This window comes from Lutra lutra, chromosome 4 (genome assembly GCF_902655055.1).
Source record: "Lutra lutra chromosome 4, mLutLut1.2, whole genome shotgun sequence".
In the NCBI taxonomy this organism is placed as follows: domain Eukaryota; kingdom Metazoa; phylum Chordata; class Mammalia; order Carnivora; family Mustelidae; genus Lutra; species Lutra lutra.
In genome coordinates this window covers 38,280,698-38,303,703 of record NC_062281.1, presented here as the reverse complement: position 1 = coordinate 38,303,703, position 23,006 = coordinate 38,280,698, and the positions used below count along the sequence as shown (strand labels likewise).

The window sequence follows — 23,006 nt, the reverse complement described above, 5'->3', positions numbered from 1 at the left end:
AAATCTGGAGGTGTCTTCGGGTTTAAAATGAGTTTCTTGTAGGCAACATATAGATGGGTTTTGTTTTTTTATCCATTCTGATACCCTGTGTCTTTTGATTGGGGCATTTAGCCCATTAACATTCAGGGTAACTATTGAGAGATATGAATTTAGTGCCATTGTATTGCCTATAAGGTGACTGTTACTGTATATTGTCTCTGTTCCTTTCTGATCTACTACTTTTAGGCTCTCTCTTTGCTTAGAGGACCCCTTTCAATATTTCCTGTAGAGCTGGTTTGGTGTTTGTAAATTCTTTCAGTTTTTGTTTGTCCTGGAAGCTTTTAATCTCTCCTTCTATTTTAATGATAGCCTTGCTGGATATAGTATTCTTGGCTGCATGTTTTTCTCGTTTAGTACTCTGAATATATCATGCCAGCTCTTTCTGGCCTGCCAGGTCTCTGTGGATAAGTCTGCTGCCAATCTAATATTTTTACCATTGTATGTTACAGACTTCTTTTCCCCGGCTGCTTTCAGGATTTTCTCTTTGTCACTAAGACTTGTAAATTTTACTATTAGGTGATGGGGTGTGGACCTATTCTTATTGATTTTGAGGGGGGTTCTCTGCACCTCCTGGATTTTGATGCTTGTTCCCTTTGCCATATTGGGGAAATTCTCTCCAATAATTCTCTCCAATATACCTTCTGCTTCCCTCTCTCTTTCTTCTTCTTCTGGAATCCCAATTATTCTAATGTTGTTTCGTCTTATGGTGTCACTTACCTCTCGAATTCTGCCCTCGTGGTCCAGTAGCTGTTTGTCCCTCTTTTGCTCAGCTTATTTATTCTCTGTCATTTGGTCTTCTATATCGCTAATTTTTTCTTCTGCCTCATTTATCCTAGCAGTGAGAGCCTCCATTTTTTATTGCACCTCATTAATAGCTTTTTTGATTTCAACTTGGTTAGATTTTAGTTCTTTTATTTCTCCAGAAAGGGCTTTTATATCTCCTGAGAGGGTTTCTCTAATATCTTCCATGCCTTTTTCGAGCCCAGCTAGAACCTTGAGAATCGTCATTCTGAACTCTAGATCTGACATATTACCAATGTCTGTATTAATTAGGTCCCTAGCCTTCGGTACTCCCTCTTGTTCTTTTTTTTGTGGTGAATTTTTCCGCCTTGTCATTTTGTCAAGTTAAGAGTATATGAAGGAGCAAGTAAAATACTAAAAGGGTGGCCAAGACCCCAGGAAAATATGCTTTAACCAAATCAGAAGAGATCCCAAATCGTGAGGGGGGAGAAAGGGGATTAAAAAGAGGTTCAGAAAAAAAAAATAAACAATTAAAAAAAGAAAACGAATAAAGAAAAAACATAAAAAAGAAAAGAATATATATATATATTAGATAAACTAGTTAAAAACATTAAAAAAGAAAAGCGTAAAAGTTAAAAAAAATTTAGCAGAGGAAGAGAGAAAAAAAAATTGAATTAACTGCAAGACTAAAGAATCATGGGGAGAAAGCCATGAGTTCTTTGCTTTGCTTTCTCCTCCTCTGGAATTCTGCCGCTCTCCTTGGTATTGAAACTGTACTCCTTGGTGGGTGATCTTAGTCCCGGCTGGATTTCTTGTTGATCTTCTGGGTGGAGGGGCCTGTTGTAGTGATTCTCAAGTGTCTTTGCCCCAGGCGGAATTGCACCTCCCTTACCATGGCCCAGGCTGAGTAATCCGCTCAGGTTTGCTTTCGGGAGCTTTTGTTCCCTGAGCGCTTTTCGTAGAGTTCCGGAGGATGGGAATGAAAATAGCGGCCTCCCAGTCTCCAGCCCGGGGGAGCCGAGAGCTTGGGGCCCCACTCCTCAGTGCGCCCTCAGAGAACAATGCCCAATTACTCCCGTCTGCCTGGCCTCCGGCAGCGCTCCGAGCTCACCGAGCCTGTGACAGGTTCAAGGTAACCCCGAGCTGTGAGCTCACTCCTCGGCTCTGTCTCTGTAGCCGGCTTCCCTGTTCTAATACCTGCAAGCTCTGCGACACTCAGCCACCCCCGTCCTTCTGTGACCCTGCGGGACCTGAGGCCACGCTGACCCCGCATGGTCTTCACCCCCGTTTAGCCTCTTGAGCGATGTCCCTCAGCAGAATAAACTTTTATAAGTCCTGATTTTGTGCTCCGTTGCTCCGCTGCTTGCCTGGAGCCGGCCCCTACCCCCCGCAGTCTATCTTCCCATCGCTTTGGATTCACTTCTCTGCCAGAAAGTGGTTGATTTTCTGTTTCTAGAATTGCTGTTCTTCTCTTTGATCTCCCGTTGGATTTGTAGGTGTTTGTAATCTTTAGATAAGCTATCTAGCTAATCTCTGTTACCTGAAGTAGTCTCAGCCTGCTACTTCTCCGCCATCTTGACTCCTCCCTACCCAAAACCACTTTTTGAATAGACTCTCTTTTTTCCATTGGATACTCTTTCCTGCTTTGTTAAAGATTAATTGACCATATAATTGTGGGTTTTCTTTTGGACTTTCTATTCTGTTCCATTAATCTATGTGTCTAATTTTTGTGCCCTAAACGGTATCATACTGTTTTGGTTACTGCAGCTTTGTAATATAACTTGAAGTCTGGAACTGTGACGCTCTGACAGTTTAGGGTCTTTTGTGGTTCCATGCAAATTTTAGGATTATTTGTTCTAGTTCTGTGAAAAATGCTCTTTTTATTTTATATATATATATATATATATATATATATATATATATATAGTTTTAGAGTTTTATGTCTTGAATGTGGAGGTGGAGGAGAAAACTTTGAAATACCACCAATTATTAATTGCTGACACAGTTTGAGATTAGTATTAAATCTCATTTGTGAATTCTTTGCCAATTGAGAAATAAGACAGATGAGTCAGATAGAAGGAGACCAGTTATTAACTTAATGTCTGATAAAATTGACTAACATTTGATCTTGAGAGAATGGAAAAGAACGAACACATTTTATTATAGGAAAAAGAAAAACACACACACAGTCTTGATGATTCCAAGTCTTATGCCTTCTCTGCCCCTGAACTGGACTGAAGAAAAATGTGCAACAGGATGAGCTGTCTCCCTTTTAGTTTATGACCAAGGAATACAGATAGCTTCTTCATGTTGCAGAGTGAGCATGTGTGAGTGTTTCACACATTAGGCTGTTGTCTAAAGCACTCATAACCTCCCCTGTCATCCTTGTTCTGAAATGATGAAATTCTTATTTACTGAGAAAGCTAAATTGAGTCAGTGGCTGAAATTGGCTCTATATTCTCATTGTTGTACTTCGCCAGAGAATGGAAAGATCAGTGGTAGTAGGAAGTCTTAATGGTGGAAGCTAATTTGAATCAAAGGGTACATGAAATTTGGATAAATGGAAAGAAGAAAGTACATACATACATACATACATAAGTGCTTAATAAATATTTTTATGGGCACCTGGGGGGCTCACTTGGTTAAACAGCTGCCTTCGGCTCAGGTCATGATCCCAATGTCCTGGGGTTGAGTGCCTTATTGGGCTCCCTGCTCCGTGGGGCCTGCTTCTCCCTCTCCCTCTACCCCTCCTCCCTGCTCATGCTCTCTCTGTCAAATAAGTAAATAAAACCTTTAAAAGATAAATATTTTTATATGATGTGAATTAGACTTAACGGTAAAATTGCTAAGTTTAGAGGACAGTGACAGAATCCACGATAAACTGAAAAATAAGACAAATGCCTAATTACATTGTTTTACTTCCAAGTTACCACCATCCTGTTGTTTCTGCTATATGGGCATATATTTATTTCTTTGTGTAATTGAACCCCATACTGCATTGTTATTATTCCTACTCTAAATAGTCATGAGTCTTTCAAAGGAGATTTAAATATATATATTTATATATATAATATATATTTGCATGTGTGTCTGTATATAAATATAACTGTAACTGTATATATAAATAAAAATACCATATTTTTAATATACTCTTTATTTACATATTTAATCTTTCTGGTGTTCTTGATTCCTTTTCTAGAATTGAATTTCTATCTGGTATATTTCCTTTCATTCTAAAGCATTTCTCTTGATTTCTAGTAGTGCAGGTTTTTAGAAGACAAATTGTTTTCATTGTTTTGTTTTGTCTTCATTTTTAAAGCGTATGTCCAGCAGGCATATAAACCTAGGTTGTCTTTTCTTATTTTAGCACTTTAAAGATACTGTTCCATTGTCTCTGTATCGGCATTATTCCTGATGAGGAGTTATCCTTAATCATAGTTCCCTTATATATTTATTTTTTCCTGAGTGACTTCAAAAAATTTTTTCTGGCTTTGGTTTCCTGCAGTTTGATCGTGATGTGGCTAGATCTGTTTTTCTTTTTAATTATTCCTCTTGGAGTTTGCCTATTTTTTTCTTTTAACCTGTCAGTTGATATTGTTTATAAGTTTTGAAAAGAAATTTTCAAAGAATTCTTCACTTCCAGTATTGCATTTTTTTTAAAGATTTTATTTATTCATTTGACAGAGAGAGAGATCACAAGTAGGCAGAGAGGCAGGCAGAGAGGGGCGGGGGGGAAGCAGGCTCCCCATTGAGCAGAGAGCCCGATGCAGGACTCGATCCCAAGACCCTGAGATCATGACCTAAGCCGAAGGTAGAGGTTTTATCCCACTGAGCCACCCAGGTGTCCCCAGTATTACATTTTAAATCCTAACGTTTCCGTTTATTGCTTTTTCATAATTTCTCTATCTACTGCAGTTCTTCTTTGGTTCATGCATACCATCTACCTTTTTCACTATATTCTTTAAAATATTTATCAGAGTTTTAAAATCTTTCATAATTCCAGTATTTATGCTCCCTTTTGAACTCGGGCTATTGACTGTTTTCTTTTTTGATAATGAGTTATTTGTTTTTCTATTACTGTGCTTCATATTTTTTAAAATGAATGCCAAAAGTTGTATATAAAAAGGAATAATAGTGCCTGTGGTAGAAAAATGTTTATGCCCATAAAAGAACATGCTTCTTCTTCTGTAATGTAATTAGTATAGTTGAGTTGTGTCTAGCTTTTGCTTTCTTTTTTTCCTTTCTCTTTATTTTTTAGTTTTTATAATTGAAGTATAGTTGACATATATTGTTATTTACAGGTTCATGACATAGTGGTTCAACAATTGTGTACATTTTACCATGCTTACCATGTTAAGTGTAGTTTCTGTCTGTTACCATATAACATTACTAAAATAGTATTGACTATATTCTCTATGTTTTATGATCTTTGTTTTTATTCTCTAGGTGACGTGGATCTGGTTCTTGCTTTACTTATGTTGAGTTCGCTGTAGGCTTCACATTTTTTGAGCCTGTGACCGGTTCAAGGTAACCCCTTGGTTACCTTGGTTTGTGATTTTGCTCTTAGTTCTTTGTGATTGGTTTGTGATTTTGCTCTTAGTTCTTACCTATATGCACAGACCTAACATGCCTTGTTTGCTTGTTATTATTTGCCTCCAGGGGGATCTATCTTAGTTCCTCTTTTCTTCTCCTAGTCACAGATAGCCCTGGTTGGTGCTCACTGAAAAGTTCACAACGACTGTGGGATTTCCTTTAGTTTCCTTCTCTGCTCTCAGAAGTCATCAGGCTCCATGTGCCTGCATGTTACTGGGGTCCTTCTCATTTCTCCAGTCCTGTGCCCTGCTATTCTCATGAGTATTTGGTGGAGGTTTGTTGAAAAGAGATGTCAGGTGGGTACACTCCTCTTGTGTCTGGTATTCTCAGGGATTCTAAATTGTCGTGCCAGTCCCCAAACTCATCTTTAAACATTTGTTAACATTTCTCTTCTTTTCTTAACAACATGTTTCTTCTCCAACTTCTGCAAAGTTGGAGTTTCTGCCAATTTCTGCCAAGAATGAAAGCCACTATTCATTCTTTCCTGCCTAGGGCCTTTCACTTTTAGGATTTTTGTTCATTAGGTTTCTTTGCAAACCCTGCTGTATTATGAATGTTGAAAAGCTTTGATGAGTTGAAAAGCATTATGTGGCTTGTTTTTGCTATGATGGAATAGAGTTCTGTGATTTTCTATATCCTATGGGAAAGCATGATAATTTTTAATTAAGTAACATGAGCTACCGTATTCACATACCTAAAAGTCTTATGATTCATTTATGCTAAACTTGACAATTACCTTGGCTAAAGTTACCCGTGGTTGGCAGCTCATCCCTGCTCTGTCATTTCTTGTCTGTGATTACTCTATCTTGCCTTTATTCTCCACCCATGTTTTTGATTCTTTCTTTTTTTTTTATTTAACAGGCTAAAATTCTTGAAATTATTCTTAAAAATTAAAGCAGCAAATAATTTCTTAAGAGCTGTATGAATCTAAAATGCCCTTAATTTACTATAGCTATGTAATAGAAAAATAGTGAGTTTTAGCCACTGAAGCTTAGATGAAGATGAATATGTCTGTGTTTTTGTCTCATTCATTGGTTTAACATAAAATGCAGGGTACTTGCCCACTTTTATACCTCAGTATTTCACAAGACCATCTCATTGGCTTGACAGAGTTTCTATAGCTGACAAGAAGCATGTATATTTAATTGTAATTCTATGCACCTTTGGTCTCTCACTCTTTTTTCATTTTCATTTCATTTTCAGCTTAGGATGTAACTGAAATGACAGTGGTGCCTTGGTTTAACTAATTTGTGAAGTCTGGGTGGAATGTGCGTAAAGGAGCCATTTTTGGCAGTGAGCAGAGAAATAAAGCACACTTTTCTTATTAGTTGTCTCCCAGGCTAAAATTAAACAGAATAGTATATTGCCAAGTTTTAGTGATTTATGAGGAATCTGTTCTGAATAAACTCAGAATCAGACTAGTTGTCTGTGTGCTTACATGTCAGAACTTGTGTGTTATTTTTAAAGGTGAAGTCCCCTGAATTGAGTATAATATGAAAATATCCCTTTAAATTTAAAAGAACTTTATAATTTTAACTAATTTGATATTAAATTAATAGATTATTCTCTTTTATCACCTATTTAACATTCACAGAGGTCCAGTCTGGCTATGTGTCATTCAGTCATCTCTGATAATAATGTAATCTATAACTTTCATGAACATTTGTTGAAGTATTTTAACTTCTTTATAATAAAATAAGGCTTTTAAGGTTAGTTTTCACATGAAAATATTTGATGCATTTGTTTTCCTTTTCCTTTCTATAAAATCTCAATTAAAAAGGAATGCTACTAATTCACTGAGAAAGTTTTATAAAAAACTTACCCAACACATTTAATTTTTGACACAGCTGAAAGGACTTTTACAATAACTTGCCCATTATGGAGAATGTCTGTAATTTTCTAATTTACTTTTGTCCTTTGAAGTTGTCATACTATTAAATTTATAAACTGCTTTGTTTGTGTAGGGTTTGTGAGTGTATTTTTCATCATAATTAAAAGAAGTTTGTGTTTATCCTGAGAATATGTATGTAGTGAGTTTTGTCTGCATGGCTATGAAAAAGGGTGAGATTTCTTTGTCTTTGCATCTCTTGATAGAATCTCTGTGATGCACATCACATTGTAGTTAATGTTAATAAATAATAAAAAATTATTTCTTCCCCCCAAAAAAAGTAAAAATAAAAAATGTTTGTATGTGCCTTGTACTTGAGATGCATATTAGAACAAACTTATCCTGATATATTTGTTTTTAAAATTACATATAATTTCTGTGTTTTCTTCATTATCTTTTAAACAGAACACTCTGTACATACAAAAGAATATATATAACATGTAAATTTTGAAGTAAAATCATATACTCAATTCCATTTATTTTTTTGCTGAGAAGTTGATTGTCTTTGCTTTTAATCCCCAGATGATCATTCTTGTTGTTCAGGGTGCTTTTTTAAAAAATCTTCTTTTCCCTTCAGTGTTTGTAGCTTCTTTCTAATTAGTTTAACAAAATATGTTTATGTTTATTTTTTTTATGTTTCATTTAATTTCCAGTTAGTTAACATACAGTTTAATATTAGTTTCAGGTGTACGATTTAGCGTTTCAACATTTCCATGCAACACCCCGTGCTCATCACAGATAACCCCTTAATCCCCATCATCTATTTTACCCACCCCCTTACCCACTTCCCGTCTGGTAACCATCAGTTTGTTTTCTATAGTTGAGTCTGTTTCTTGGTTTGCCTCTCTCTCTCTTTTTTCCCTAATGGTTATTTGTTTCTTAAATTCCACATTTGAATTTAGTCATATGGTATTTGTTTTTCTATGACTTATTTCACCTAGCATAATGCTCCCTAACAAATGGCAGTATTTCATTCCTTTTTATGGCTGAGTAATATTCCATTGTGTGCATATCTTTCATTCATTCCATTCCATTCCATTCCATTCATCAGTCAGTGGACATTTGGGTTGTTTCCACAATTTGGCCATTGTATATAATGCTGCTGTAAACTTCGGGGTGCCTGTATCCCCTCAAATTAGTATTTCTGTATGCTTTGGGTAAATACCTCATAGTGCAATTCCTGGGTCATAGGGTAGTTTGTTCTATTTTCAAATTTTTTTTTTTAAGATTTTATTTATTCATTTGACAGAGAAAGAGATCACAAGTAGGCAGAGAGAGTGGGAAGCAGGCTCCCTGCTGAGCAGAGAGCCCAATGTGGGGCTCGATCCCAGGACCCTGAGACCATGACCTGAGCTGAGGCAGAGGCTTAACCCACTGAGCCACCCGGCACCCCTATTTTCAACTTTTTGAGGATCCTTCATACTGTTTTCCACAGTGGCTGGACCAGTTTCCATTCCCACCAGCAGTGCAAGGAGGCTTCCTTTTCTCTGCATCCTTGCCAACCGTTATTTCTTGTGTTGTTGATTTTAGTTATTCTCACAGGTGTTAGGTGATAATCTCATTGTAGTTTTAAAATGCTTTATATGTTTTGGTTTTATTGAGTTGGTTTTTTTTTTTTTGGTTTGAGGCTTATTGTCTTTCAACAATTTTGTAAAATTCTCAGCTGTTAAGTTTTTAATAATATTGCCTCTTCCCCATTTTTGGGTATCTCCCTCTGGACATGTTTGATCTTCTTACTTGGTACTCATATCTCTTAACCTCATTTTCATAACCATTTTTCATTCTGTTTTGGATGCATTCTAAATGAGCTCATATGCTTTCCCCATTTCACTTTTTTTCCTCTTCAGCTATAGCTGATCTGTCTAGCCTGCCCAATGTGTTTTTTACACCAACAATTAACTATGTCATTTTTATAGTTTGTTTTTCTTTAAAGTATGTTCTTTCCTGATACTTTCTCTTTTTTGATACTCTGTGTGATACCATACTTTTATATTTTAAATAGTTTATACATAGGTGTTTATTTTATGTATTTGGCTATCTGCAGTACTTGAAAGTCTAAATTTGTTGTTTGTTGCTTTTACTGACTCTCTCTTAATGGCTTGCTTTCTGTAGTGCTTGCTGATTTTTGGTGAAGAGAACCCTTTACAGATCATAATTTGTGGTGGTTACATGATAGTGAATTAGAGACTTTTCAAACAGAAAATTTTATTCTGCTTTTTACTAATGGCTAGAGAGACACTCCTCAGCAAGAAAATTGAAGTCTCATCTACCGCTCTTTTCTCTTGACCCCCATTTGAGAATCCTAATTGTATTCTCTCTCATGGCAACTGTTCTTTTTTTATGTGCCCTTTTCAAGAGGTAACACCTCTCAAATCTTTTCAATAATTATTTTGGTGTTTACTTCCATATTTTTAAATAATATGACTTCTCTTGCTCTTTCTTGGTTACTTTAGAGCAAAATTTATTGATGTCTTACTCTGGAAAATGATATATAACCAACTTTCACTCTGTCCTGCTCACATCTCACATTCTTCTTATGTATACCTACTCTCAAAATTGTTATATCATGTTTGATTAATCAGGGCACCTTTTTTTTCAGAACTTACATATTTCTCTTTATAAATATTATTCATGGTACAGTCATGTTGTATGCTTGTGATTAGTTATCATTTCCTTTATAGCATGTGTTTTTCCTGTATTGAATAATTGTGTTTTATTGCTTTTCTGGGGCCTGGGTGGCTCAGTTGGTTAAGGGTTTGACTCTTGATTTCAGCTCAGGGTCACAAGATGGAGATCTGCATCCAGCTCAGCGTGGCTCTGTGCTGAGCATGGAGCCTGTTTGGGGTCCTCGCTTTCCCTCTCCCTCTGCCCCTTCCACTGCTCTCTCTCTCTATCAAAAATAAATAATAAATGTATCTTAAATATTGTTACTACATTTTTCACGTACCTGTCACTAAATTACTGTTGTTTGGGGAGTCCTGTCACTTTTCTCCTGTATTGGATCTTTTGTCTCCTGGACCCCACATTCTTCTTTCTTATTGCAGTTGCTTTTTGTGGAACACATTTCTTATTGTAAAATATGTATTATTTGTGGTATCTTTAATATTTATGTGATATTAACTATAAAACAAATTATATTACAGTGGGCTTATGTGGCAAAAAACACTTCACAGTAATTTAAACCTAACTGTAATTTCATTTCTTTATATGGAATTTAGAAAAATCTTTTAACTTTTAAGATTGAATTATATATTCTTGAATTTAAATAAGAATTTTAAACTCTCCATTTAAAAGTATGCAATTAATTTCTTTAAAAGATTTTAATACTTCTTATATATTCTACTATAGGAAAAATATATATATTAAATTATATTTTCTAATTGACTTCAGTTATGATTCCCCTTTTCCAGTCATCCTGTATTTATCTTCTCCTATTCATTCCTTCCTGATATGTATTTGAGTGACTCATTGCTCAGGAGCACACACATTGTTACATGTGGGAAGTGTTACATTTGGGAAGTTACAAGTGGGTGGGATTTCTGTTGTCTCCGAATGCTGCCCAAGAATCTACACTGAACATTCAGAAGCACCAAAATGTAGAATAGGAATACATATGACAATTTTTGCTCATTTGAAAATTCTGTGCAAAAGTTTTTAAAAAGAGGATATTTCTCTTGCTTACACTCCTCCATCTTTCTATCTCTAACTCTGTGTGGTTCACTTTTCATAGGAGTTGGTACTAATAGTAATTGTATTGTTTAAATAATCTGCAATGTTATAGAATGAATGGGCTTTCGTACCTAATCCAAGAACTCATCTACCTTTTATTATGACTCTCTGTTCCTACCATATGGCCGTTACTTTTCTAGATACTGGAGATATAGTTGAGAGCAACATTGACAAATACCTCTTACTTGGTACTCCATATATCTCAACAGAGCTAATAATATTTTATCAAAAAATATATGTAGAAATGCAAAAATGTATTCATGGAATGCACATAACCTGCACATAAATTATGAATGGGATATTATGCTTTATTTAGTTAAGTTCGATGTGAGTTGCTTTTTATCACTGAGGGACTAAAATACTTTGCTAGAATGGAATTGCAACTTGTTACACTTCAGCTTTGTGTTTTATGTCAGAATGTTAGCCTGTATTTCATCTAGGCAGATCTCTTGCTTCTGTATGTTAAAAGCTATAATTTGCAGTGATTTACTGAGTGGTTATAATAATCCTTCCTTTCACATTGTGAATTAAGTTTGTAAAATAAACAAAAAAGGGAGATAATATTCTATTCTCATGACCAATATAGATATTGCTTTTTGCCTAAAAAATAAAGCTTCTTATTATTAAAGACATATTCACTTAAAAATTTTTTTAATATTTAAATGCAGTTTAGTTAACTTATACTGTATAATTAGTTTCTGGGATAGAATTCAGTGATTCATCGGTTGCATATAACACCCGGTGCTCATTACATCAAGTGCTTTCCTAAGTGTCCATCACCCAGTTACCCCATTCCCTAGTCCCCTCCCCTCCAGCCACCTCCCCTCCAGTTTCCTATAATTAGGAGTCTTATGGTTTGCCTCCATCTCTGTTTTGTCTTATTTTATTTTTCCTTCCCTTCACCTATGTTCATCTGCTTTGTTTCTTAAATTCCACATATGAGTGAAATCATGTGGTAGACATATTCGCTTTTAATGAGATAATTCATTTTCCATAAAATTCATTATTTTTAAAGCGCGTAATTTAATGGTTTTTAGTATATTTGCAAGGTTGTGCAACAATCACCATTTTCTAATTCTGGAACATTTTAATCACTCCCCAAAGAACTGCGTATCTATTAGCAGTTACTTTCCATCCCCCCTCCCCACGCATTGGCATCTGCTAATCCCACCTTTTTTCTCCGTGGTTTTGCTTGTTGTAGCCATTTCATGTAAGTGGAATCATCCAGTCTGTGGTTTTCTATGACTGACTTCTTTCACTTAACGTGTGTTCAAGGTGTGGTGCAGGCATGGATCAGTACTTTATTCATTGTGATGGACAAATAATTTTTCATTATATGGCTCTACCACATTTTGCTTATCCATTCAACCATTCATGGACGTTTGTGTTATTCCCATGTTTTGCTATTATGAATCCTGCTTTGAAAAGTTGGGTACAAGCTTTTGAGTGGACATATGATTTTAGTTCTCTTGGTACATACCTAGGAATAAAATTCTTGGGTCATATTGTGACTGTATATTTTGCTTCTTGAGGAAATGCCAAAGTGTTTTTGAAAGTATTTGCATCATTTTATGCTCCCACGAGCAGTATATGAGGCTGGAATTCCTCCACATCGTTTTGTCCACCCTTTTTAATTTGTCTTTTCTATTACAGCTGTCCTACTTGGTGTGAAGTGATATAAAGCTTACTGTTTTGTAGGAGGAATTAACACAATTTTAAAATCTTGATTTTTAGGTGCTGTACTTCTTTGTAGTGTACAAGGAGTAGCAGTTAATATTGACCCAGTCTTATACACCTGGCTCATTTATCAGCCACAGAAACGAACCAGTAGACATATGCAGCAGGTGAGAAATTTTTATAATTTACTCTCTTAATGAATAAATCTTTTTCTTAGTCATTTGTTACAGTTATGTATTGTCGGAATTGATTTTTTTTTTTAAGATTTTATTTATTTATTTATTTGACATGAAGAGAGAGAAATCACAAGTAGGCAGAGAGGCAGGCAGAGAGTGGGGGGGAAGCGGGCTCTCCTCAGAGCAGAGAGCCCGGTGCGTGACTCGATCCCAGGACCTTGAGATCATGACCTGAGCCGAAGGCAGAGGCTTAACCCACTGAGCCACCCAGGCACCCCTGGAATTGATTTTTTAAATGGATGTACCACAATTCCTTTGTCCTCCATTCTCCCCCTTTCAAGCAATTCTATTCTTTCATTTCTAAACAGTAAGTTACTGTTTCATTGACTATTGAAGTGAATTTCTATGCAATTGCTGGTAAAGCAGAAACACTGGAGAGACTAGTTTAGGTAGTTCTATTTTACTAACTTTCTTTCCTTCATAGTGTCTGATGTGTAAGAATTGCGTAGAAAATGTTAGCGTTTGTTTTTATTATCTCTGTATTTCCTCTTCATCTTTAGGTTTACTCAACAAGTATTCATAGTGTGCCAAGCCCCTAGATTGGGATGGTTGGTATAAAAGAGTTGGGATGTGTGCTTATTTAAAAGGGTATAAATTGCAAAGTAAAGAGTACCTAATTGTAGTTCCTGGAATGCTTAAGTGTAATTTTCTATGTTATGATGCTTAAATGGAATTCTTAGAGATGGATTTTATTTTTCCCATTTTAAAAATGAAGAAACTGATGCTTATTGACATTTACCTACATATTGTCACATGTAGTAAATGGCAGAGCTAAATGTTTTTCAGGCCAAATTTATGCTACCTTGCATTGCATTTTCCTGTTGACTTAATTGTAATTTTATAGTAGTGCAATTGGAATGACTTGGTATTTGTTTTAATATGAAACATTCATGAATTTGCCTGTCATCCTTGCACAGGGGCCATGCTAATGTTCTCTGTATTGTTCCAGTTTTAGTATATGGGCTGCCAAAGTGAGTGCTGCATCTTTTTTCTGAAGTAACTTAAAGCTAGGTGATAGAAAAATACACAATTTTATAATTAAATAAGACAAAAATGGACTGACTATTTCAACCCATGTCTCAAGGGGTATCTTTTAAAGGATTTTCTTCACCCTGTCTTAATTTGAAACTACAGCTTCCATTCCCCAGTTTCATTGTTCTTTTTTTATCAAATTGTTAGAGACCATGAGGCACTGTGCTAGATACTGGGGCTACAGAAATAAAAGTTAATTTTTCGTATATCCCTTCCTCTAGAGTTATTTACTGTATTTAGGAATATGAAGGAATATAGCAATGCCATTTTTAGAAATTGCTATATTAGATCTAAATAGGATTATGTGGAAAAAGATAAAGAAGAATAGTTCTCTCAGGCAGATGAAGTTGTTAAAAGGAGGAATTAAGACAGTTGAGCATTACAGCAGTAAACCAGACCAGGAAGGTTGCTCTAGACTGAACTGTGTGAGCAGAGGAAAAACAACAACAACAACACAACAAAACCCCCCCACTAATTTGTTAAGAAAGGAACCTTCAGTGATTCCAGACTAGAGCCAGTTGTTATAGAGACTGGTAGGAATTGGAAGCCAATTCATAAAAGATTTTTTTTTCTTTAATACAGAGTGTTTGCGACTTCATCCTGAAGGGTAAAGAAGAGCTATAGGAACCTGATATAAAGAGATTTGAATTTTAGGAGGTTTCTATTCTGTTTATTCAACAGAATGTTGAATAAAACTAAAGAAGAAGAGGCAATACAGAGATAATAAAAATGAAAGTGAACATTTACTGTGCAATTCCTATGCATCATATACTCAGAACGAACATCCGGGCACTATGAGGGTAAACAGGCCAGTAAAAAACAGGACCACCTAAACTAGTCTTTCCACCATCTCTGCTTTACCAGCAGTTGCATAGAAATCCACCTTAACAGTCAATGACACTAATGTCAGGGTGCATTTGAGAAATATTTTAGATGTAAGTTCTTTTAATTGAGCTATAATTGATATGTTAGTTTTCAGGTGTACAACATAGTGATTTGATATTTGTGTATATTTTGAAATTATCACCACAATAAGTAGTTAACATCCGTCACTACAGACAACTACAGATTTTTTTCCTTTTGATAAGAGTTTAAGATCCACTCTCTTCACAAATTTTAAATATACAATATGGTACTTTTAACTATAGTCATATTGCTGTCCATTACATCTCATGACTTATTTGTTTTTTAAGTGGAAGTTTGTACCTTTTGACCCCATTCACCTCAGTTGCCCCCATGAGTTTGTCTTTTTTTTTTTAATATACCATTTATAAGTGAAATCAATATGGTATTTTTCTTTCTCTTATTTCACTTAGCCTAACTACCTTATTATCTGGTCCATCCATATTGTCACAAATGAGAAGACTTCTTTTTTATAGATGAATAATATCCTATTGTACTGTAAATTCTCATTGGTTATTTTATAAATGATGCAATTATGTCAAGTTATGCTAGAGATATCCCTGAAGATCAGACAGTGTTCCAGCATCTTTTTTTTTGTCCTAGTGTCTTAAGTAGATCGATGCATTTGATTGATAACAACCACATTTAAAGATTTTTATATTTAATTTTATTTTTATTATAACTATTTAAAATTAAATGTAAATATATATTTAAAAAATTTCCAAGTTCAAAACAGTAGTTTTGTTTAAAAGTAATACAAATACCCATGACCCTACTCATCCAGAGTTAAAATTATATTGGGATAAATATCTTCATAGCTAAATCTTTGGATTTTTTTCTAAGTATTCACTTAGAATATATTTTTGAAAGTGTAATTAATAGTTAAAGGCATGTATTGAGAGGCCTGGGTGGCCCATTCAATTAAGTGTCTGCCTTTGGCGAAGGTCATGACCTTGGGTTGCTGGGATTGAGCCCCAGGTCAGGGTCCCTGCTCAGCAGGGAGTCTGCTTCTCCCTCTCCCCCTCACTTGTGTTTCCTTTTTCTGTTTCTCAAATAAGTAAGTAAAAACTTTAAAAATATTAGTTAAAGGCATATATTTTCAAATATTTTGAAGCCTTTGTTATATCGTGACTTACCTTCCACAGTTGGTTACAGTTTACATTTTCACCAGCACTTCACAGTATTACTATTTTACTATGGTTCATCAATATCTCAAAAATATACTTTTAAAAATATACTTAACCTACTATTTTATTCTTACTTTTTTTTTAACATGGGTAATTGAGAAAATAGCGTAATTGATCCCTGTAACTGTATCATCCAGCTTTAATAATGATCACTCATGACTACTCATCTTTACTTTTTAAACTCTATTGGGTAAAAAATGCTAATATTCAGTAGTGGTGAAAAAATAGAAAATGGATAAACTCATACTACTGTTAATGAGTGAAAATCAATGAATTGGCAATATCCAGTAAAATTGAAAATAGGCATTGGGGCATGTGGGTGGCTCAGTGGGTTAAGCCTCTGCCCTCGGCTCAGGTCATGATCTCAGGGTTCTGGGACTGAGCCCCACATTGGGCTCTCTGCTCAGCAGGGAGCCTGCTTCACCCTCTCTCTCTGCCTGCCTCTCTGCCTACTTGTGATCTCTCTCTCTGTGTGTGTCAAATAAATAAATAAAATCTTTAAAAAAAACCAATTCTAGTCCTTATAGTTTATTTTAAAAAAATTGAAAATAGACATAGCCTCTAAGCCCTAAATCCCACTTTTTATTTTTATTTATTTTTTATTTTTTATTTATTTGACAGAGATCACAAGCAGGCAGAGAGACAGGCAGAGAGAGGAGGAAGCAGGCTCCCTGCTGAGCAGAGAGCCCGATGCGGGACTCGATCCCAGGATGCTGGGATCATGACCTGAGCCGAAGGCAGAGGCTTTAACCCACTAAGCCACCCAGGCGCCCCTAAATCCCACTTTTTAATAAAGATATGCTTTTAACACATATACTCATAGGAGCTAAAGAGTCATGGATGAGCCTCTTAGTGCAGTATTTACTGCAGTCATGTAAAATTGGAGACAACTTGAATTGAATGTAAGGAAGTAGATTTAAAAAGTATGATGTATTCACATGATATGATAATTTATTAGTAGAGATTATACAATAAGTTTTAATATGTATGTCTCAAATTATACCTAATGCAAAAACCAATTTTCCAAGGCTATATGTAATATGAGAGCATTTACATACATTTTCCCAAAACTACCCTTAGAAATAAATAAATGGTGAAATAAGTGGTGTATATGAGTATGTGTAAGTAAAGATAGTTGTTAAAACATGCATTTCACGGATTATATCAGTATTATAATAGTGGCTGATTGCAGGAGAAATGGGCAGGTGGTTAGCAGTTGGAGGGATTTTAGCCATATCTGTAATACTTCATTGGTCTCTTTTTTTAAAAAAAGGAAATATGATAATAATGTAAAGAGCCAGTAACTATTAGATGTAATGAGAATGTGGATATTGTTTTTCTTTATAATTTCCTATATTTTTACATTTATTAAATTAATAAGAGGGAGAGTTTTATATTAAATTAATAAAGAGGGAGAGTTTTCTGAGAAGAACAGCAAAAGCTTTTAGGTATTTTGAGATCATGGGATATTGATGCATCAAGGATAGGAGAAATCTGAGGCTAGCATACACTGATATTTGAGGAAATATCTAGTACCAGAAGGTAGAAGAATATTAGTAGAAACATGGAAGCTGGCTAAAAATAATTATTGTTTATTTTTATATTTTTGACTGGAATAGCCATATTTCCAGAAAAGTGGAGGAAATCAAATCATTTTACTCTATATCCAGTATCTCTTCATGCCTGACATGTGGTTTCTGTATTAGTAATCATTCAGCAAATATTTATGGAGAGTCTTTTGGACACTGTTGTAGGTATTTGGAATACAGTTCTGTAGGAGACATATCAGAGCCTGCTGTCTTACTAGGAGGGGTTTTGTTAGGGCTTTTAATATATTGTTGCCTTTGTGAAAATGCACCCAGTTTCAGCCACCAAAAGGAAGGGTTTTTTGTTTGTTTGTTTTTGGGTATTACCAATATTATGGCTCTTATGAATCTCATCCTTCAGCTTTTTTTTTTTTAAAGATTCTATTTATTTATTTGGCAGAGAGAGATCACAAGTAGGCAGAGAGGCAGGCAGAGAGGAGGAGGGCTCCCTGCTGAACAGAGAGTCCAGTGCGGGGCTCGATCCCAGGACCCCAGGATCGTGACCTGAGCTGAAAGCAGAGGCTTAACCCACTGAGCCACTCAGACACCCATCTTCCAGCTATTTTGCTTGAATTAAATATCACACTACACAGAACATAATTTTTCTCTAATACGTTAATTTGAATTTGAACATGGTTTATAAATGATGGCCAAGAGATTCAGGGGATTATGGAATCACTAAATACATAGGGGTTTTTAAGTAGACATCTCCACTCCCATATTTTATAGTTGAGGAATTTTAAATACATCAAAACTTAACAATATGTCGAACATTTCTCGTCTAGGTCTTAAAATACTGATTTCCTATTCAGATTTTATAAATATAAATAGGTCTTAAAATACTGATTTCCTATTCAGATTTTATAAATTCTTAATATGCAAGTAGGTACTATACATTGTGATGTTTCCCACAAATATATTTAACCTTTCCATTTTCTCATTATCAGCTTCCTTGTCCTTTTACTCAGTTGAAGTAGCAACTTTAAAATACTTTGCCTTTTTCCCCCCTCTATCTAATGGCTTGATTGATTTGCTGCATTGTTAGATAATGTACCTATGTTCTGATTGACATGTTTTCATAATTGAATTAATATTAAATAAGTAATAAATGTTGGGTGAGCCGTAAAGTTGGATCTTGAAGAATGTGGTGTTGTGCTGTTGAGAGCAACGTTAGACTGCGCTGCTCTCAAGCCCCTCCAGAGCTACCATCGGACACAGCTGTGTTACAGTTAGCAGCTGTTGTTGCCCACGCTGCAATTGCCTTTTCAATTTGTGGCTAAAACCCAACATTTCATGATTGTTTTCCACCCAGTTCAACATTGATCTTTGATCCTGCAGCAAACTTTAAAAATACCTTTTTTTTTCTTTTTTGCCAAAAATCTGACAAGATTGTATTGGGCGTCATCAGCAGTAACATCAGACTTTAGTTCAGTGAATAAAGATGAAACAGCTGCTTTATTGTCCAATTCAGCACTCATGCATTCAGTATAGGATCATAATGTTTTCCAGCTTTCTCTAACTCTGAGCTGGAAAATAAAAAAGCTGGATACTTTTCTGTGTTTTTTAAATATGCTACGTATATCACTTTGTCAGACAAAATGTAGAGATTTTCAGCAATTCTTTATTAAGTTGAACTGTAACATGTAATTAATCCCTTTATACAAGTATGTCTCTAAAGTATCATTTTATAAGGATAACTTTTTATTTTCTAATAATCACGATTTTCAAAGCTGATTTTAGTTTTGATTTGCCCTTACCGTATTATCTTTATGCTTCTTACTGAAATTTATTTTAAATTTCATTTATTTTCAAGCTATCTTAGTTTCATACAGAATTGTAATTTCATGCTGAAACTACTAAGTGTCCCTGTGTGAATCTGTGTGCATAAGAGAGACAGATGAAGAGAGAGGGAAAACTGTGAAAGATACAGATTGACTGATTGATTTCAAATAATAAACTTCAACACCACTTATGAAGGCTTTTCCTCAATGTCGCCCTGTTTAACCTTCACTGCTTAAGAAACAGTAAATAATTCAGTGTTTCATTTGCCTCTCTCCAGCAGCCTGTCGTAGCTGTTCCTCTTGTTATGCCAATTAGCAGAAGGAAAGACGATGAGGTGTCTGTTGGAAGTGCACCCCTGGCAAAGCAGCAGTCATGTCAGGCCTCTGAATATGCCAGCAGCCCTATAAAAACAAAAACAGTAACAGGTATGTGTCAAGAATTCTGAAGAGTCTGTGATTTTACCCTAACTCTAAGCTCAAGTAAGTTATCAGGTTATCCAGGCCACAGTTTCATGAATGCCAGCCAAAGACATGAGACTCTTGGAATGGAGACAAAGGACTTTATTATCTTGCAGCATTAGCAGTAACCTAGGTTATTAGCATTTTCTTGTGTCCCTGTCCTAAGCCTCATTCCCACAGGGTGGCACCAGGGAGGTCAAATGCCACCTAAACACAGTGGATTATGTTAGAGGAGAGGAGCCCTCAATCAGGGAATCTGAACTTGCTATAATCGGTAGAAAACATGCCTGCCATTTTCTTTGGAGGGAGGCAATATTTGTAACTTGCAAGGCCTAAGCCTTTGCTCAAAAGGAGGACTATATCTCTGTCTTTTGAGTCTGTATGCTGTACAAATATCCTTGAAAACTGGGCACAAAGGCACTCACTGCTTTACTTTTAAGACTTGCAAAGACACTAGAGACCCATAAAGAACCAAGTATGTTCTTTCTTAAAGTGAATTCTTGCAAAATATATCTCAATTTTCTCCCTCTCCCTTCTCTCGCTCTCTCAGCTAGATCATCTCTGCAAATAAAGATCATAAATATTCTTCCATAAGACAATTTTTAAATCCCCATTTGTGTAATTGAAAAGAAAAGCACTTTATAATTGCATTTAAGTGGTATTTTCTTGGTTAACTTGTAATGTTTGTGATGATCGGTCCCATCTTAAGGAGAGTTTATATTTTTCCTTAGATGCTAAGCTTTATTTCATATGACTTCTGTATTCTGAAGCATATTGGGAAAAGTTTCATATTTTCAGTAAATTAAAAACCACTTATTGAATGTCTGTACTGGGCAAAACTCTGTTGTGATATGGAGCGTAGATACATTAATTAGACATGATCCTCACCCTTAAGGAACTTAACATATATATCAAACTAACATTTATAGTTTAGAGGAAAAGTACTATTTTCTGGCCATATTTAACAACAATTAAATGGTAACATGCATTTTTCTGGAGTTTTACACTTGTTATTTTACTTTTCCTAAAGTATTGTTGTTATGTTTATTTTGTGAAATTATTCAACTTCCACCTGTCAGCATCCACAAACCTTTTACTTTGTTGAGATTTTCTTTATCAAATGCCAAAAATGCCTATGCTTAGTTTTTGTAACATAGGAAGCTGATCTGTAACTTAAGTATTGAATTTTTAATACAGTATTATTTCCTTTAGATACTGTGCTAAGTTTTATACTTTAGATCTCTTGAACTATTAATTTAGATAAAGATTTATAAATATCACCTTTTTTGTGTGTGGGTGTGGAGGGCAGAGGGAGAGGGAAAGTGACAGTCTTAAGCAGGTCCATGCCCAGCACAGAGGAGCCTTGATGCAGGGCTAGTTCTTACGACCCTGAGATCATGACCTGAGCTGAAATTAAGAGTCAGACACATAATATGTACTGAGCCATCCAGGCACCCCATATAATTATTACCTCTTTAAAAAAAAAGATTTTATTTACTAATTTGACAGAGCACAAGCATGGAGAGTGGCAGGCAAAGGAAATGGGAGAAGCAGGCTTTCCAAAGAGCAGGGGGAGCCAGATGTGGGACTTGATCCCAGGTCGTGGGATCATGACCCGAGCTGAAGGCAGTCCTTCAACCAACTCAGCCACCCGGGCACCCATCACCTCTTGATAAATAAAATATCTACTAAAGAATCATTTGATAAAAGTAAATTTAATCTTGTATGCATATCAACCCCATATTCTGACCTCTTGCTTACTATTTAGTCGTGCTCTTTAAATCAGAGTTGATAATTGATTTAAAGTAATTGTTAAGGATGAATATAGATGAGGGAAAATGCTTAAGATCTCAATGAAATTATATGACAGAGGCACAGAAATTATGATCATAGGTATTTATTCTTTATGATTTGTGTATCTTCCTTCTTTTTTTTTTTAAGATTTTATTCATTTATTTGACAGACAGAGATCACAAGTAGGCAGAGAGAGGAGGAAGCAGGCTCCCTGCCAAGCAGAGAGCCTGATGTGGGGCTCGATCCCAGGACCCTGGGATCATGACCTGAGCTGAAAGCAGAGGCTTTAACCCACTGAGCCACCCAAGCGCCCCTGTATCTTCCTTCTTGAAGGCTCACTATTTTTACTTCTCTGGAAACCTTGGTTTGTGGTAGTGCTCTCTTGAGAATGCTCTATGCTAACTAATTTCTTTACTTAGGATTAAATTTCAAAAATTTCAGTTGCATTTTTAATTATATCACTGTTCCTCCTTCAGTTTTAATTTAAAAAACGTTTTATGAGTCCTTTGTATCTATTTCTAAATGAAATTATAACTGTTGTACTCATTATTTACATTGCATCGTAAATTGAAATGGATTTGGTAATGCGTTCATAGCCTTTTACATATCTTGTTTGTTTTTTTTACTATTACCATCTTAACTTTTAAATTGTATAGTTCAGTTAGTGTTAAATATATTCATATTATTATGAAATGTACATTTAAATTTTTAACTGAATTGTATAGTGGAGAACTGTCAGTGTTAATTTATGCCTGAATTCTTACTAAAATGAGTTTTTATATTTTCAACCTAAGGTCCAGTCTTGGTCTTAAGTTCATTCCCAACAATTATGTAGTGTTTTTGGCACATGAAGGCCAAAGCTTGGTGATACTGCACTGGCCTTGCTTTTTGCTTGGTGATTATTCAACAAAAGCAGACATCTTCCTCTTCCAATCGTAATTAACCAATGTTAAATAGCTGGCTGCCGGGAGAACATATGTTTGATTGTTGGAAATGTGTTGACAGCAGAACAACACTATTTCAGTGATATAGGCACATAGGGCAGGCCAACCCAGAATAAAAGCATGTCTCACATGAAGATAATATATTATCACAGAATTCTAAGTAATCTTCTAGAGAATCTATTTTTGAAACAGGGAAACCCCTAAAAACTATAACATCTGTTTACCCTATGTTTTGGAAATGTTATGAAAATTAATTTGGAACTCTTGATGAAAATGTAATGGATATGAAAACTTTAAAAAGAAGAATGCTCTATAAATGATAACTCTTTAAAAAATATTAGCTATTTTTCTCTTGCATGTTTAGATATTACTTCTCAAGTCCAAAGCACTATAAGTATATGGTTAAAATAATAGAAG

The 23,006-nt window shown here is 35.3% G+C and overlaps 1 protein-coding gene and 1 non-coding gene across 7 annotated transcripts in view; one reads left to right on the top strand and one right to left on the bottom strand.

Moving 5' to 3' along the window:
• VPS13B (vacuolar protein sorting 13 homolog B) overlaps nucleotides 1-23,006 on the top strand; it is a 763,452-nt gene that overhangs the window by 305,323 nt on the left and 435,123 nt on the right. For 4 of the 6 annotated variants that reach the window (XM_047723597.1, XM_047723594.1, XM_047723596.1 and 1 more), the window contains 2 exons: nucleotides 12,725-12,834; nucleotides 19,671-19,818. In XM_047723597.1, the coding sequence (XP_047579553.1) occupies nucleotides 12,725-12,834; nucleotides 19,671-19,818 (258 nt within the window). Of the gene's footprint in view, nucleotides 1-5,474; nucleotides 5,632-12,724; nucleotides 12,835-19,670; nucleotides 19,819-23,006 lie in introns of those variants that run through there. The other 2 variants (XM_047723595.1, XM_047723599.1) reach the window with 2 other exon arrangements.
• Nucleotides 13,777-13,882, bottom strand: LOC125099472 (U6 spliceosomal RNA). Its single transcript, XR_007127198.1, has one exon. It is a non-coding gene; the product is annotated as a U6 spliceosomal RNA (small nuclear RNA).